The sequence below is a fragment of the Gigantopelta aegis genome, chromosome 2 (assembly GCF_016097555.1).
Source record: "Gigantopelta aegis isolate Gae_Host chromosome 2, Gae_host_genome, whole genome shotgun sequence".
Taxonomy (NCBI): Eukaryota; Metazoa; Mollusca; class Gastropoda; order Neomphalida; family Peltospiridae; genus Gigantopelta; species Gigantopelta aegis.
This window is the reverse complement of record NC_054700.1, coordinates 17,539,768-17,556,478: the sequence shown is the minus strand read 5'-3', so window position 1 is coordinate 17,556,478 and position 16,711 is coordinate 17,539,768. Positions and strand designations below refer to the sequence as shown.

Below are 16,711 nucleotides of genomic sequence, written 5' to 3'. Positions count from 1 at the left end.
TCTAGCTCAGTTGTAAAGTACTCTCCTGATGTGCGGTCTGTTTAGGATCGATCCCCATCAGCGGGCCCATTGGGCTATTTCTCGTTTCAGCCAGTGCACCATGACTGATATGTCAAAGGCTGGTATGTGCTATCCTGTCTATATTGGATGGTACATATAAAAGATCCATTACTACTAATGCAACAAATGTAGTGGGTTTCCTCTCTAAGACTATGTCAGAATTACCAAATGTTTGACATCAATAACAGATGATTAATAAATCAATGTGTTCCAGTGGTGTCGTTAAACTTTTAACTTTTATGTATTATCAACTTTTTAAGTCCCGAGTGAATTAGGTTTTCTTTTGTCACAAACTTTGATGAGTGACCACGAAAACCTATTTCACATAGTAGCAAATTTGATATTCTCTTTAGTACCCCAGACTGTATGTATTTGTTGTGCCCCTAATAAACTGTTCTGTTCTGTCTGCCACTATTGCAATAAATCTGTGTACATCAATAGTCCGTCCCACAGGGAACGCCTTTTTTCATGCTATGGAATTTACTACAAGTTATATCTCAGCCGATTTTCTTCTAAATTGGACCCAAAAATAATTTTTTTTTTTTTACTTTCCAAAACACTTTTACTTTTCTTCTTACATCAAACAAAACTGAAATCATTTAAAAAAAAAAAAAAAAAATCGTAGGAGGATGGGATGGACTATAGATCATATATATATATTATGCTTTGTTTATTGTGTTTCAGGCTGTTCACTCAGTATAACTACTTCTGCAACACCACCCTGGACACCTCTGCCCTCAGGTCACAGCATATCGGCCACGACAACGGACTTGTACGCACAGAGTGATACCTCTTCCAACAGCAGCCTGCCGTGCTCTCAACAGTCATCGGAACTGGATCTCTCGTTCTCCAACCTCAATATCCGTGTCGGTGCCGACGGTGATAAAGTGATCACCTCGTCCCCTATTACAGTCGGCAGAACTGTGTCCAAAGGTTTGGCCGTTAGTGGTATGCCTCAGTTTGCAGAGTGTGTGCCGGAGCTTGAGGAAATTCCAGAGTTGGAGGATATTGAAGACGAAGATTATGATGATGATGGTGACGATGATGATGATGATTGTGATGAACTTGAAAGTGGTCCTGTCAGTATTTTTGTTGGAAATTTCCCCTCTGGAACAACAGATGTGAGTGCAGCATCCATCCGGTATTTCAAAGGCTGTGGTATGTGCTATCCTGTCTGTGGGATGGTGCATATAAAAGATCCCTTGCTCCTAATCGAAAAGAGTAGCCCACGAAGTGGCCACAGCGGGTTTCCTCCCTCAATATCTGCATGGTCCTTAACCATATTTCCGATGCCATATAACCGTAAATGAAATGTGTTGAGTGCATCATTAAATAAAACATTTCCTTCAAATCCATCCAGTTATTAAAGGCTCTAGTTGTGTTTTTAACTTTCATCTTTCATTCATTCAACTTAACATGTTCAGCAATAGCTCAGGGTAAGCAGACAATTTTGCCAAATTATCTATTAAGCTTAAAAAATTGCAATGACCCATTCATTTTGTAACAAAATATAAATTATTTCATGAAATTATTTTTGCCAAATTAAAATAAAATTCGCCATTTGTTTTTAAAATTCGCAATTGGTGAATTTGGCTAGTGCTAGAGCTAATCCTGTACTTTGCTTGATAATTTAAAAAAAAAAGAAGTCAAAAATAGTTTGAGGGAAATTGTGAAATATTTGTTAGAAAAATTTAAAATGTCATAACATTTTGCTTGATTACTTTCAGAGAGAACTGATCAGTTTGTTTTGGGTCTATGGAGTTGTGGATGTTAACATGATTAATAATAGATTCTATGGCCACAATTGGTGAGTTAAATAGTTCGCTAGCCAACATCATACATATAGGAGTGAGACGTAGCCCGGTGGTAAAGCGCTCGTGTGGTGTTTACTCTATCTAACATCGATACCCGTCGGTGGGCACATTGGGCTATTCCTTGTTCCAACCAGTTCACCACAACTGGTATATCAAAGGCCATGGTATGAGCTGTCCTGTCTGTGGGATGGTACATTAAAAGATTCATTGCTACTAATGGAAAAATGTAGCGTGTTTCCTCTCTAAGACTATAATTATTAATGTTTCAATAATAAATAATGATTAATAAATCAATGTGCTCTAGTGCTGTCGTTAAAAAAAGACAAACTTTAAACTTTATTTGTCGGAAATTGTCAAATGTATGACATCAAGTTGCCGATGATTAATTAATCCTCTTAGTGCATGGTGGTGTTAACAAACTTGAACTTCTTTAACATTCCTTCCCCTCTCCTTTTGTTTGAAGCACAAAGGCATTTGTGTGGTTGAAGAACGCCAAGACTGCCAAAGCAGCCATTGCCGACTTGAATCAGCGAAACTACATGGGGTCTGTTCTTCTTGTCGACGTGCCGCGTGGTTCACGAGACAGAGTACAGAGCAAGTGGTCTGACTCTGACCTCCTCTCGGACAAGAATTCAATTGCCTGTAAGTAACGAAAGAAAGTTTAGTTTTAAAGAGACAGACCCCATTTTTTAAACACCAGGTCGTTTTTTTTTCACTATTAATAAAAGCCATTTTTGGTAAGTTAAATCGGACATTACTTGCATTTTATTGTTTAGAATATCCATTTCCATATTTCTGAAGTATTCTTGGTCATCCTGGGGTTTGTAATACATGCCACAAAATGAACTTTTTATAATTCTAAAAACACATGTATCTCTGAGAAGTAACTGTTATGGAAAAGAGCTCTAGTCTGTTTTAGAGAGTGGTCCTCATTTTAACATCACAGACTCTAGACCACAGGGATACTTTTAAACAGTAATGAATATAAATTAATGGAAATTGAATTATCCCTCACTGGGTTTTTTTGGAAAACAAATTTAAATGTATAATTTCCTGCTTTTGTATAGCGACGATCTCAGAGACTGAAGAATTGGAAGCGTTCACTTTGGAGATGAAGTTGGAAAGCTTTTCTCATTTCATTGATAAAATGAAGGCGTGGAAGAATACACTTGAACCAGGGATGATAATCCAAGTATGTGTGTCTACAGTGGAAAAGAAGAATATATTCTGGGGCCAGAACATTAGTGAGGTAAGTCAAAGTAGTTCTGTTAGTGGAAAATGTAGGTAAAAGAAATCATTAGCATATGTGAGATAAAGGAGACATTCATCGATGCAGTTTCGAGTGGGTTTAAAGTAGGCTCAGTCTGTCTGGGTGTTTGCGCTGCTGAAAAGGATATGTACGAAGCGAGAATACACTGGCTCTCAACGTGGATAAACAGCCAGTACTCGGTTGATTTCTTCAGGTCGCACGGGTGTTGAAACATCATGACAGTTTCATTAGTGAACAGTGGTGACATCGAGACAAACATAAGGAATGTACTATCAGAAAAAATAAAATAAAAAGATTGTTTTCTGCATGGAATGTTTCGTTCCCCACCCCAGCCCGCAACAAAAACACTGGGTACTGGATGTTCTAATAATTGAAAATATAATATGGGAACCATTTATGAGTTGCATCAAAATATTTCAGGTTAAAGTTTGTAACTGATTAGTTGGCTTGGTTGGTTGTTTGCCACGGCCCGAACTTCATTTTCATTCATATAATGTTTCTGAAGCGGGATTTAGCTCAGTTGGTTGAGTGCTCGCTTTAGGTGTTTGTGTCGCAGGATCAAACCACCTCGGTGGATCCATTCAACTGATTGGGGTTTTTTTCTCTCGTTCCAACCAGTGCACCACAACTGGTCAAAGGCTGTGGTATGTGCTATCCTGTGTTGGAAAGTGCATATAAAAGATTCCTTGCTACTAATGGAAAATATAGCGGGTTTCCTCTGATGACGACTTGTCAGAATTGCCAAATGTTTGACATCGAACAGTCGATGATTAATTAATCAAGGTGCTCTAGTGGTGTCGTTAAATAAAACAAACCTCTTCATATAATGTTTCCATTCATGAGATTTTACACATACGTTATACGATCTACAAAGATTTACAACAAATGTTTGACACATTTGTTTTATAAATTTATATGAAATGGTATATTTTCATAAACAGTAGCTTTAGTAGCAGAGAAATTTTTTTTTTTCTAATGCAACCACAGTCGTATTATTTTGTATTGTAAATATTTTGTTGTAAAAAGAATGCGGTTATGTCATAATGTCACTTACATTACGTAATGGCTGATGGCTGATGGCTGTGTCGTAGACAGCAGAGATATTCTTATATTAAAAACCAGTTAAAAGTGCCAATGGGTAATAAAGAGGATAACCAACTCACTACAAGGATTTACAAATTATCTGTCCCTTGTGAATGAATGTTGTAAAACCATTGCCGAAGGTTCGGGTTTACAACATTCATTTACTTGGGACAGATAATTCGTAATTCCTCGTAGCGAGTTAGTTATTCTCTAAAGTATATAACATGTGGCAGAAGATATTTCCATGCACTCTCTGTCTCCTATGACGGTATCACTGATAAAAAGTTGTGAATTATTTTCTGCTTACATCACAGAAGGAAGAGATGAAGAAATTAGAAGATTTAACAACTGAGCTACAGAAGCCGTCATCCAGGCTGTCTCGAACCAAGGGTCTTGGCAGATGTGCTGCCAAGTTTGATAATGTTTGGTACAGGTGGGTAATTCAATAGTTTTCGCACTGGGGTTCTATCATTGGTAGATGTGCTGCCAAGTTTGATAATGCATGGTACAGGTGGGTAATTCAAGAGTTTTCCCCACTGATGTTCGATCATTGGTAGATGTGCTGCCAAGTTTGATAATGCATGGTACAGGTGGGTAATTCAAGAGTTTTCCCACTGATGTTCGATCATTGGAAGATGTGCTGCCAAGTTTGATAATGCTTGGTACGGGTGGGTAATTCAAGAGTTTTCCCTACTGATGTTCGATCATTGGTAGATGTGCTGCCAAGTTTGATAATGCATGGTACAGGTGGGTAATTCAAGAGTTTCCCTACTGATGTTCGATCATTGGTAGATGTGCTGCCAAGTTTGATAATGCTTGGTACAGGAGGGTAATTCAAGAGTTTTCCCCACTGATGTTCGATCATTGGTAGATGTGCTGCCAAGTTTGATAATGCATGGTACAGGTGGGTAATTCAAGAGTTTTCCCCACTGATGTTCGATCATTGGTAGATGTGCTGCCAAGTTTGATAATGCATGGTACAGGTGGGTAATTCAAGAGTTTTCCCACTGATGTTCGATCATTGGAAGATGTGCTGCCAAGTTTGATAATGCATGGTACAGGTGGGTAATTCAAGAGTTTCCCTACTGATGTTCGATCATTGGTAGATGTGCTGCCAAGTTTGATAATGCTTGGTACAGGAGGGTAATTCAAGAGTTTTCCCCACTGATGTTCGATCATTGGTAGATGTGCTGCCAAGTTTGATAATGCATGGTACAGGTGGGTAATTCAAGAGTTTTCCCACTGGGGTTCAATCATTGGCAGATGTGCTGCCAAGTTTGATAATGCTTGGTACAGGTGGGTAATTGAAGAGTTTTCCCACTGATGTTTGATCACCGGTAGATGTGCTGCCAAGTTTGATAATGCTTGGTACAGGTGGGTAATTGAAGAGTTTTCCCACTGATGTTTGATCATTGGTAGATGTGCTGCCGAGTTTGATAATGCTTGGTACAGGTGGGTGATTCAAGAGTTTTCCCACTGGGGTTCGATCACCGGTAGATGTGCTGCCAAGTTTGATAATGCTTGGTACAGGTGGGTAATTGAAGAGTTTTCCCACTGATGTTTGATCATTGGTAGATGTGCTGCCGAGTTTGATAATGCTTGGTACAGGTGGGTGATTCAAGAGTTTTCCCACTGGGGTTCGATCACCGGTAGATGTGCTGCCAAGTTTGATAATGCTTGGTACAGGTGGGTAATTGAAGAGTTTTCCCACTGATGTTTGATCTTTGGTAGATGTGCTGCCAAGTTTGATAATGCTTGGTACAGGTGGATAATTCAAGAGTTTTCCTCACTGGTTTTTCACACTCCATGGCAGGAATCCAACAGGTTTGCCGATAGGTTCATCAATCCAACCCAAGCACCTTAGGCGAGTGCCCTAGTGATTTAGCTGGAAGATCCTGCTCCTTTGAATTGATTAATGAATACAGGATAATAAATCGGTCACCAGTTTTATTTATCCAGTTAATAAAACCTGTATATGTATTATGTTTGTGTGATGCATTTTTGCCATTAGATAAAAGTCAAAACGGATAGTTTTTGGTATTTAATTTTGTGTTTATTTGTTGCAAACGTTTTTGGTTTAAAATGGCTGTAGGCAGACTCAAAATTGGCATACCATTATAGGTAACAAATTTTGACACTGCCATTTTATGTTCTGGGGACAATGTTTAAAGTTTGAGCTCTGGGGCCTGATTCACAAAGGTCTCTTAGGCTCTGCTAGACAACAAAGCATCCTCTTTGCAAGTCTTTTAGCACTGCACTGCGAGATCGCAAAGTTGCGAGAGTTCAGTGAATTAGGCCCCATGTTTTAAATAGTCTCAGATTTCTGGGGACAATGATAAGTTTGTGGCCTGGTTTTTAAATGGTCTCGGATGAGTATATTATGCTTGTTTTCAGGGCTTGGGTGATTCGTGTTTTTAATGATCAAAACCGAGTGCACGTTTTCTACATTGACTACGGCAACACCAGCATTGTGAATGCGTCAGATTCTTATATCATTCCTTCCATGTTCTGGAGCCTCGGGCCAAGATGTCGGCCATTTAAGATAATTGGTATAATGATCCTTCTGTTAAACATTTTTGTTGAAGATTATTTCTCTCTTTGTCCATCGCTCCCTCTTTGTGTCTTGTCCTCTCTGTCACTCTCTCACCCTCCCTCCTTCCCTCCCTTCCTCCCTCCCTCTCTCTCTCTCTCTCTCTCTCTCTCTCTCTCTCTCTCTCTCTCTCTCTCTCTCTCTCTTTGTCTGTCTGTCTCTCCCCACCTCATTAAAATTATCCGTCTGTTTTGGAGGTTAAAATGTAAAATCTTTTCACCTTTAAAGTTACATATCTTCTCTGTCTGGAATTTTCAAAAGTGAACTTAAAATTATCTGGTCTGACGAGAGTTCTCAAAATTTTAACTCTTTTCTTCATTAAAACTGCCTGGTTTGATTTCAATTTTTAAAAAAAAACTTTTATACATTAATGGGTATGATTATACATGTAGGTTGTTGAACACAATGTTCTGTTATGAACAAAGGTATAAAAAGTAAGTGTATTTGCTATATGTCCAGTATAACACTATTTTACAGGATCTTGTCCGGATAATCTGAATGAGTTAGAATCGGAAGTGATTAGCTGTAAAGTTATTTCTTCTGCGTCTTCGACTGAGGTTTGTCTAATGATATTAATTAAAGAGACTGCCATGAGTTTCAAACAGAGCCTTTTTTAACAGCTAAAATTACATATTAAATATATTTTCTTGTTTAAAATATCGCTGTCTTACTAATGTTTTTAGTAACTCAGATGTTATTCTACATCCTAATATATATATATATACAGTCAGACCTCGTTACTATGACATTTACACCATCCGACCACAAATTGTCAGGAACGAACGTACACCAATGTTATTCTGTTCATTACACCGGAATTCACACCTTCCGACACCGACAGAGCAAATTAGGAACAAAGGTGCACCTAACGTCTAAAAACACCTCTTTACAACGACATTACATAATCACAGATGCCGTAGTACGTTAGCAGTACACACAGCCATTTGGTATCCTTGATCTCGTCGCAGGCCGACATGCATTCACATGATGTCTGAGTTACCGATGTCGGCTAACTCTAGACGTGTATTGCTTTTGAACATAAGCCTTTCGTCATTCAATTAAAGGATTAGCTTCGAACAATGAAGTCTACTAGTTTTATGACATTTTGTAAACGAAGTAGGTACCAATCAATTAGATTGAATGTGAATACGCTTTGATTAATAATAATATACTTAGTATTTAATGATGGTCGGTGATCCATCCCCGTCGGTGGAACCACTGGGCTATTTCTCATTCTAACCAGTGCACCACGACTGGTATATTAAATGCGGTTTTTTATGTGTTATCCTGTCTATAGGATGGTGCATATAAATGATCACTTGCTACTATTGACACTCAGTAGCGGATGGTTAATAAATCGATATAACGACAATTTCGATGTAACGACAAAGTGACTCAGGTACCTGTTTTATTTACAAAATATGAAAATAGAAGATTTTATTGTTCGAAGTTAATCCTTTAATTGGTTAACTAATATAAAGGCTTATTTCAAAAGCAGTACATGTCTACAGATTTCGCAGACATCGGTAGCTCGGACAGCATGTGACACTGTCGGCTCACTTGGAGATCAAGGAATCTAAGTGGCTGTGTGTGTACTGTCAACGTGCTACGGTATCTGTGATTATGTAATGTCGTTGTAAAGAGAGATGTTTTCAGATGTCGGATGCATGTTTGTTCCTAATTTGCTCTGTCGGTGTCGGAAGGTGTGAATTCAGGTATAATGAACAGAATAACACTGGTGTACATTTGTTCCGACAATTTGTGGTTGGATTGTGTAAATGTCGTAGTAACGACAGTCGTCGTAACGAGGTCTGACTGTATATATATATATATATTATGTATATGTACATGTATGTACAACAATATTTGCAGGTAAACATTAGAACAATTTCAGAAACACCTTTTATATATGGAAGGAAATGGTTTATTTATCAATGCACTCAACACATTTTATTTACAGTTATATGGCATCAGACATATTGTTAAGGACCACACAGATATATAGCGAGGAAACCCGCTGTCACCACTTAATGGGCTACTGTTTTCGATTAGCAGCAAGGGATCTTTTATATGTACCATCCCACAGACAGGATAGCACATACCACAGCCTTTGTTACACCAATTGTGGAGAACTGGCTGGAACGAGAAATAGCCCAATGGGCCCACCGACGGGGATTGATCCTAGACTGACTACGCATCAGGCGAATGCTTTACCACTGGGCTACGTCCCGCCCCGAAATCATATGGTGTCAGGTGCGACATAGCCCAGTGGTAGAGAACTCACTTGATGTGCAGTCAGTGCAAGATCAATCCCTGTTGGTGGGAACATTGGAGTATTTGTCGTACCAGGCAGTGCATCATGACCAGTATATCAAAGGCCGCGGTATGTGCTATCTTGTCTGTGGGATGGTGCATATAAATGATCCCAGGAAAAATGTAGCGGGTTTCCTCTATAACACTATACATGTCACAGTTACCAAATGTTTTACATCCAATAGCCAGTGATTAATAAATAAATGTGCTCTAGTGGTGTCGTTGAACAAAACAAACTTTTAACTGTATTTTGAAACAATATTTTCAAGTTGAAAGATTGGATCAGCTTGTTTTGAAAATTGAAATTCAATGTGTTAAATAGTTGACTTGTTAATTTTTTAAACACTAAACCAAGAAATATGTCAAAATTACCCTCTTTTTTTTTTTCATTGCAGAGTTTCATGACTGAAATTACGATCATTGATAAATGAACGTAGGAATGGATTTTACTTCATGGAGGAATCTTGGCTCTTGCATGTAGTGATGAGAAAAAAATTATCCCACCATTTTGCACCATCGCTCCTGCCATCAGAGATTTGATCTGATCCTCGCCACGGGGAAGTTGCCATTGTGTCACTGCGTTATAACAGGATCAGCATTTATTTTATTGTGTTACAACTAATGAAAAAAAAAATTCCCCTGATAGCAGTTACGTACACTATGATAACTATAAATGTTACACATGGAGGTACTTTTAAGATCATGGCAATGGATGTTTTGGTGTCATAAATCCTAGATACATGCATTATTCACAGAACATTTTGTTTTCAAAATCGTGACTAGCGATATTTCTAGTCAACTGAAAATTGATTAGTAACTTACGTTTTAAAATTGTGTAGCAATCTCTGAATCTTGCATAGCAAATCATAACGCAATATTGAAAAAGATTTTCTCTGCTATTACCAGTTACTTATAATGATTCAGTATATGTATTATGATACAACGTACCTGTACCAATACACAGGTAATTTCCATACCTCAAGCAGGGTTTAAGCTGTCATTCTCCTAATTGCCAAATATGAATTAAAGTTAATTTTGGCGAATATATTTCATTGTTAATTCACCAAAATACTAATTCGAAAATCGCATTCCCTTTGTAGATAAATCATCATTTCGACTGTTTGGCTAATTGAAACTGTTGAATTTGGCTACAGATTTAATGACCGAATTCAACAAATTGCAATAATATTTTGAATCCAGCTTTAACTCCGCTCAAATTTGTTGCTAGTCAAACACCCCAATCTCATAGATTTACGAGCAGTTTTCTTAACTGTGTTCATAGATGTGGAGAAAGGAAGGGCCTGCCATTGTTAAATAAGCGTCGGTACACTAAGTGATTGTTATATTTTATGTTTAAATAAATAACTTTAACATATATTATGTATTTTTCTTTATTTTGTTTCAAACCACCTTAAAATCGGTTGTGTTGTGATCCATGGCAATCAATATTTACTGCACTGTGGCAAGTAATATTGTGTAGCCTACCAGGACAGTTAATACCTTGAGCACTATGGCAACTTAAAATCAGTTGTGTTGTGATCCATGTCAACCAATATTTTGTGCACCGTGGCATGTAATATTGTGTACCATGACAACTAATATCTTGATCACCATGGTAGCTACTGTCTTGTTCATTTATTTTTTAAACAAGCATCTCTGTTTTAAACCGTATTTACAGAATACAACAGCAATAGCAATGTCCAATTTAAAGGTACTGAGATCAAAATGATCTTTATGTATTTTAGTTGAATCAACAGGTAGAAAGGAAAGAAAGAAAGAAATGTTTTATTTAACGACGCACGCACTCAACACATTTTATTTAGGGTTATATAGCGTCGGACATATGGTTAAGGACCACACAGATATTGAGAGAGGAAACCCGTTGTCGCCACTTCATGGGAGGTAGAAAGGTGCCAGAAGCTGTGCTAGAAAAAACTTATAGCACACGTCCCAAAACAGTAATGCGCACTTTTCATTGGTTAAACCGGCCTCGGTGGCGTCGTGGTTAGGCCATCGGTCTACAGGCTGGTAGGTACTGGGTTCGGATCCCAGTCGAGGCATGTGATTTTTAATCCAGATACCAACTCCAAACCCTGATTGAGTGCTCTGCAAGGCTCAATGGGTAGGTGTAAACCACTTGCACCGACCAGTGATCCATAACTGGTTCAACAAAGGTCATGGTTTGTGCTATCCTGCCTGTGGGAAGTGCAAATAAAAGATCCCTTGCTGCCTGCCGTAAAAGAGTAGCATATGTGGCGACAGCGGGTTTCCTCTAAAAAACAGTGTCAGAATGACCATATGTTTGACGTCCAATAGCCGATGATAAGATAAAAAAAATCAATGTGCTCTAGTGGCGTCGTTAAATAAAACAACTAACAAACTTCTTCTTTTCATTGGTTAATTGGTCACATCATTTAGGAAGTAGATGGCCATTGCTGTCTGTTCATTACATCATTCTGTAAGCAAAGGTAGTTAGTGACATTATGTAATCTGTAACACTACATTCCTTCTAGTGACGTAATACATATCACCTTAGAGAAGGGTTGTGACGTTACGGTACAAAAATAAAATGCAATGTATTTTATAATAATGATGCTGAAATTATAAAACATTGAACTAGAAAATATTTCGGGCACGAGTCCTTTTGTAGATGATTTTTCTGACACAAGTCTCAAAAAAATCAATCCTTAGAGCAAGCTTTTGAAACTTAATCTTTTTTTCTCTCTCTCTTTAATATTTAGTCCCGTAAAAATAATTGACACATTTGCATTTGCTTTATACTCCGTGACTTTAGTATGAGCAATATTGTCATTAATTTTCAAAAACATTCATTATAACCTAAAATGTTTGGACTTGTTACCATTTTATATTAAAGGCTAATGTCTTCTGATAAAAAAAAACCTCAACAAACTAATGCTGAACAGATGACCTATAATAGAATATATCATATTTTATTAACATCCCAGAAAAATAATCCTCATTACAACCAACATGGTATCTAGTTACTTAATAGTTTTTGGCTTGAGTTCTTTAAGTTTGTAGATCTATGTGTTTTTAATATTTGAGACAAGTGTTAGAAAAACCATCTACAAAAGGGATTAGTGCCAGAAATAGTTATAGTTCAATCTGTCTTCTAATGTTAGTATATTTATAAAATTCACTGCATTTTATTTTTTATTCTAACACAACAATTTTATGCTCGCTAACATTTTCTTATTTACAGTAATGTGGGTTTTTTAAATGAGTTTTATCATTTAGTATATAGTTATGAAACCAACTCTAGTATTATCTTTTGTTCTCCATCATGTTTACTACCTTGTGAACCATGGTAAAGAATATCAATTACTTTGATTTACAAAGAACTGGTTAATTATTCACACAACATTTTTGTAAAAATATCTTAAAATGTAGTCTTAATCAAAGTTTAATACTTGTTTGATGCATTGTGTAATATTTTGATATGAATGCATTGTTATACAGACAATTTTATAGTTAATCACTAAGGATTTTACATTTAACAACATTTTCAGAAGCATACATACACAGTAGATGAACTTTATTGCCAGCAAAATTATACTCTTATAAAAATTATAATATTTTGGATGGCCTTTAGAAGTTTGTCTAAATCATCAGTGATTTTTTGTTTTATTACGCTTGTTTTTAACATCTGCATTTGTTTACGTCTGAAAATTAATTACATGTATACAGACATGTAACTTTAAAACTTGTTAATGTAGTATTGAGTTATTGTCTTGTTCTGTTACCCATTGGGATATTTCTCATTCTAGCCAGTGTACAACTGGTATACCAAAGACCGTGGTATGTGCTATCCTGCATATAAAGGATCCCTTGCTGCCAATCGAAAAGAGTAGCCCATGAAGTGGTGACAGTGGGTTTCCTCTATATATATCTGTGGTCCTTAACCATGTCTGACGCCATATAACCGTAAATAAAATGTGTTGAGTGCGTCGTTAAAACATTTCCTTTCCTTGCTGTTCTGTTAATTTTATCAGTTTTATTTTGAAAATAATTTAGAGAATGGCTAATACTACATGTAATTACTTGTAGTTTTGGTGGGTTTTTTTATGTCCAGTTTCTGAATTGTCATGCTAAATGTATTCACTTTCATCTTAAAGGGACAGAACTTTTAAATACTACAGCATATTTTTCACTATTAGAGTCATTTATGATCACTGAAATCAAACATTACTGATGTTTTATTCTTTAGATTATCCATTTCCATAGAACCGAAGTGTTTCTAGTCATTCTGGTGTTTGTAGTACCAAAAATTGCATTCTTCATATTTTTAAAAATGCATGTGCGTCCGAGTAGTGGTTTATTGATTCGAGTTCTCGTCTATTTTTAAGGATATTTCCTGTTTTAACGTCACTCTTCTTTCACTCTATTGTAACTTTATCGAAATGAGTTACAGGTTTTTAAGTTAACTAAACTTAGATTCCATTTTTTACGGGTTAAAACTAGGGTCTGCACAATTAAGCACATTTGAAAACCTTTTATTTCATCAATATTGTTTTTGGCATATAAACCAAAGAACCCCATTGGTGGGCCCATTGGGCTATTTCTCGCTCCATCCAGTGCACCATGACTGGTATATCAAAGGCCGTGGTATGTGCTATCCTGTGTGTGGGATGGTGCATATAAAAGATCCCTTGCTACTAATGGAAAAAGGTAGTGGGTTTCCTCTCTAACACTATATGTCGAGATTACTAAATGTTTGACATCCAATAGCCGATGATTAATATATCAATGTGCTCTAGTGGTGTCCTTAAACCAAAAAATAAAAATAAAAAATAAACAAAAGAAATATAAGGTTGTGAAAATACCAGTGTGTAAAGTTGTTTAACTGTCATTTTCTGCTTTTTGTTATTATAATAGCATGTGTATATAAAAGATCCCTTGCTGCTAATCAAAAGAACATGTGGTCTTTAACCATAAACATTTTCTGATGCCATATAACTGGATAAAATGTTAAGTGCATCGTTAAAAATACCATTTCTTTTCTTGAGTATTAAAATGTACTTTTGTTACATTTTGGATTACATTATATAATTTCTTGTATACAATTAGTAATACATGTATAAAGGGAAAAAAATTTAGTTGTGGTCTGTGGTTTGGCCTCATGTTTACAATAAGTGGCATGCAAAATTATATTCACATGATTTTGTTTTTCTGCAATATGTTCACAGTAATTGCACATAAGTTATATTGTGACATTCCTGTGGTTTTGGTTGTATCTTGTGGTATGTTTTACTACATAACAGGAAACCGACTGCATTGTTTGGCCTTATGTTTACAATACACTAAGCATAAAATTATGTTATGACATAGGGCCTACATGTGATTTTTATTGTTGGACCATATGTTCACAGTTAGTGGCACATAAAATTATATTACGACATTTAATGTGATTTTATTGTTTGGCCGTATGTTCACAGTAAGTGGCATATAAAATTATGTTATGACATTTAATGTGATTTTGTTTTTATCTTGCAGTATGTCCTGAAACAGACTGCATTGTTCACCCATATGTTTAAAGTCAATGACATAAATTTATATTGCGACATTCATGCGATTTTGGGGCCGGGACAACTCGGTGCCTGATTCCTGGGTGGTCTAGGATCGATCCTTGTCAGTGGACCCATTGTGCTATTTCTTGTTCCAACCAGTGTATCATAGGTGTATCAAAGGCCTTGGTATGTGCTACCGTTTATGGGATGGTGCATATATAAGATCCCTTGCTAAAATTGGATTTCCTCTCTAAGACATGTCAGAATTGCCAAATGTTTGACATCAAATAGCCAATGATTAATAAATTGTGCTCTAGTGATGTCGTTGAAACTTTTGTGATTTTCCTTCTATTTTGTGGGGTCTGTGTGGAATTTCTTACAGCTTAACAGGAACCAAACATTTGGTAACCCTAAAATAGTTTAAGACCATGGTATGTGCTATCCTGTCTATGGAATGGTGCATATAAGATTCTTTGCTTATAATGGAAGAATGTTGTGAGTTTCCTCGCTGAAGACTGTCAAAATTACCAGATGTTTGACATCCAACAGCCAATGGTTAATAAATGAATATGCTCTAGTGGTGTTGTTAAACAAAAACAAACACGTATCAAAGGAACTATTTGTTAATGATTAGCAATCAAATATTCTGTACGCTATTTTGCTTTTAGAGTATCAGCAAGAAATATTGTCATAGTAATGTACATTCAATGGAATTTTCAGGTAAACATAATTTATTAGATCACACAAATATATTTCACGTAACCGTACAATCAATTACTTAGGTAAAAATCATGTGAACAAACTTCTCGTTACAAGATATTGAAATATTGTTCCCATAGAGAATAACTAGTTAATGACATTGGATATCTGCTTTATCCTGTGAAGGTAAGAATGTGAATTTCTCATTCGGCCTGAACAGGATAAAGCATATGTCCGACGTCATTAACTAGTTATTTTCTTTATCCTGCAGACCATAAAAATTAAGTGGAAAAGCTATTATTTCTGTTATTTCAGCCACATCGTACAATGTTGTAGGCTATGCGTAATGTCACATGAGTGACATTAAAAGTCATATTAAAGCTTTATCCATCATCATATTCTGTCCATAGAAATGTTGGTTGCAGGATAAAATTTTCTCCCATCCCTAACCATGCAAGACAGGCATATTCCATGACGTCAGCCCATGCGGAATAAATCAGTCTTGCATGACCACGTGACTTATGTTGTTTGAGCTGATATTAACATTGGGTGACGTCACGTAAACGGCAAAATAACGCAAAAAATGCTTTTTATATTCCATAAAAACAAGGAAACTTGCTGTCATAATGAAATTATACTATCATTTTCGGTTTATACTTTTTAGTATAAACCATTTTTGGGTCTGATCGTTTCTATTGTTATGATTATGTACCCTTGGGTGGAACAGCCCTGTCCCATATGAAGGATTCTTTTAATATACTGATGGAAAGAAATAATGGAACACATGATATCTGAGACCAAATTTAAATGACAAGCAGATTATGCATGCCTGTATAAAATACAAAGATGTATTGTGGAAATGAATGTTATACTGTGGGATTGACTGTCGGACATACAGTTAACTTTCTGATACTGTTGGTGAAGGATTTTAGTTGCAGTTAATATTTGCGTTTACTTTTTTATGTGCTCCCTTATTTCTTTCCATCAGTATATATAACAGACCATCAATTTTGAAAACTTTTGACATCTTTGAACTGTTGTTTATTTCTCACTTTTACTATCTTCAGGTCATAATGTGGGGCAGGATTTAGTTCAGATGGTAGAGCGTCCAACCACCTCAATGGACCCTTTGCCCCCTCCCCCTCCCAACCAGTGTCCTACGACTGGTATATCAAAAGGCTGTGGTATGTGTTGACCTGTCTATGGAAAAGTGAATATAAAAGATCCATTGCTTATAATCAGGGGTGGGAATTGGTGAACTGTAAAAAAAAGAGGAAATCTAGAGGGGTCCCAGAAATTCTTGAAATCCTAGGTTAAAATCTGTGCCATCTTGACACATTTTGGAGGAAAGGAC

At 36.5% G+C, this 16,711-nt stretch overlaps 1 protein-coding gene across 1 annotated transcript in view; it reads left to right on the top strand.

Moving 5' to 3' along the window:
• LOC121382278 overlaps positions 1 to 10,507 on the top strand; it is a 41,478-nt gene extending 30,971 nt beyond the window's left edge. Inside the window, exons 13-20 of the mRNA XM_041511852.1 lie at positions 745 to 1,181; positions 1,788 to 1,867; positions 2,338 to 2,516; positions 2,942 to 3,123; positions 4,542 to 4,660; positions 6,622 to 6,776; positions 7,295 to 7,374; positions 9,526 to 10,507. Coding sequence (XP_041367786.1) covers positions 745 to 1,181; positions 1,788 to 1,867; positions 2,338 to 2,516; positions 2,942 to 3,123; positions 4,542 to 4,660; positions 6,622 to 6,776; positions 7,295 to 7,374; positions 9,526 to 9,561 — 1,268 coding nt within the window. The 3' untranslated portion in view covers positions 9,562 to 10,507. The remainder of the gene's footprint in view (positions 1 to 744; positions 1,182 to 1,787; positions 1,868 to 2,337; positions 2,517 to 2,941; positions 3,124 to 4,541; positions 4,661 to 6,621; positions 6,777 to 7,294; positions 7,375 to 9,525) is intronic.
• The last annotated feature ends 6,204 nt before the right edge of the window (positions 10,508 to 16,711 follow it).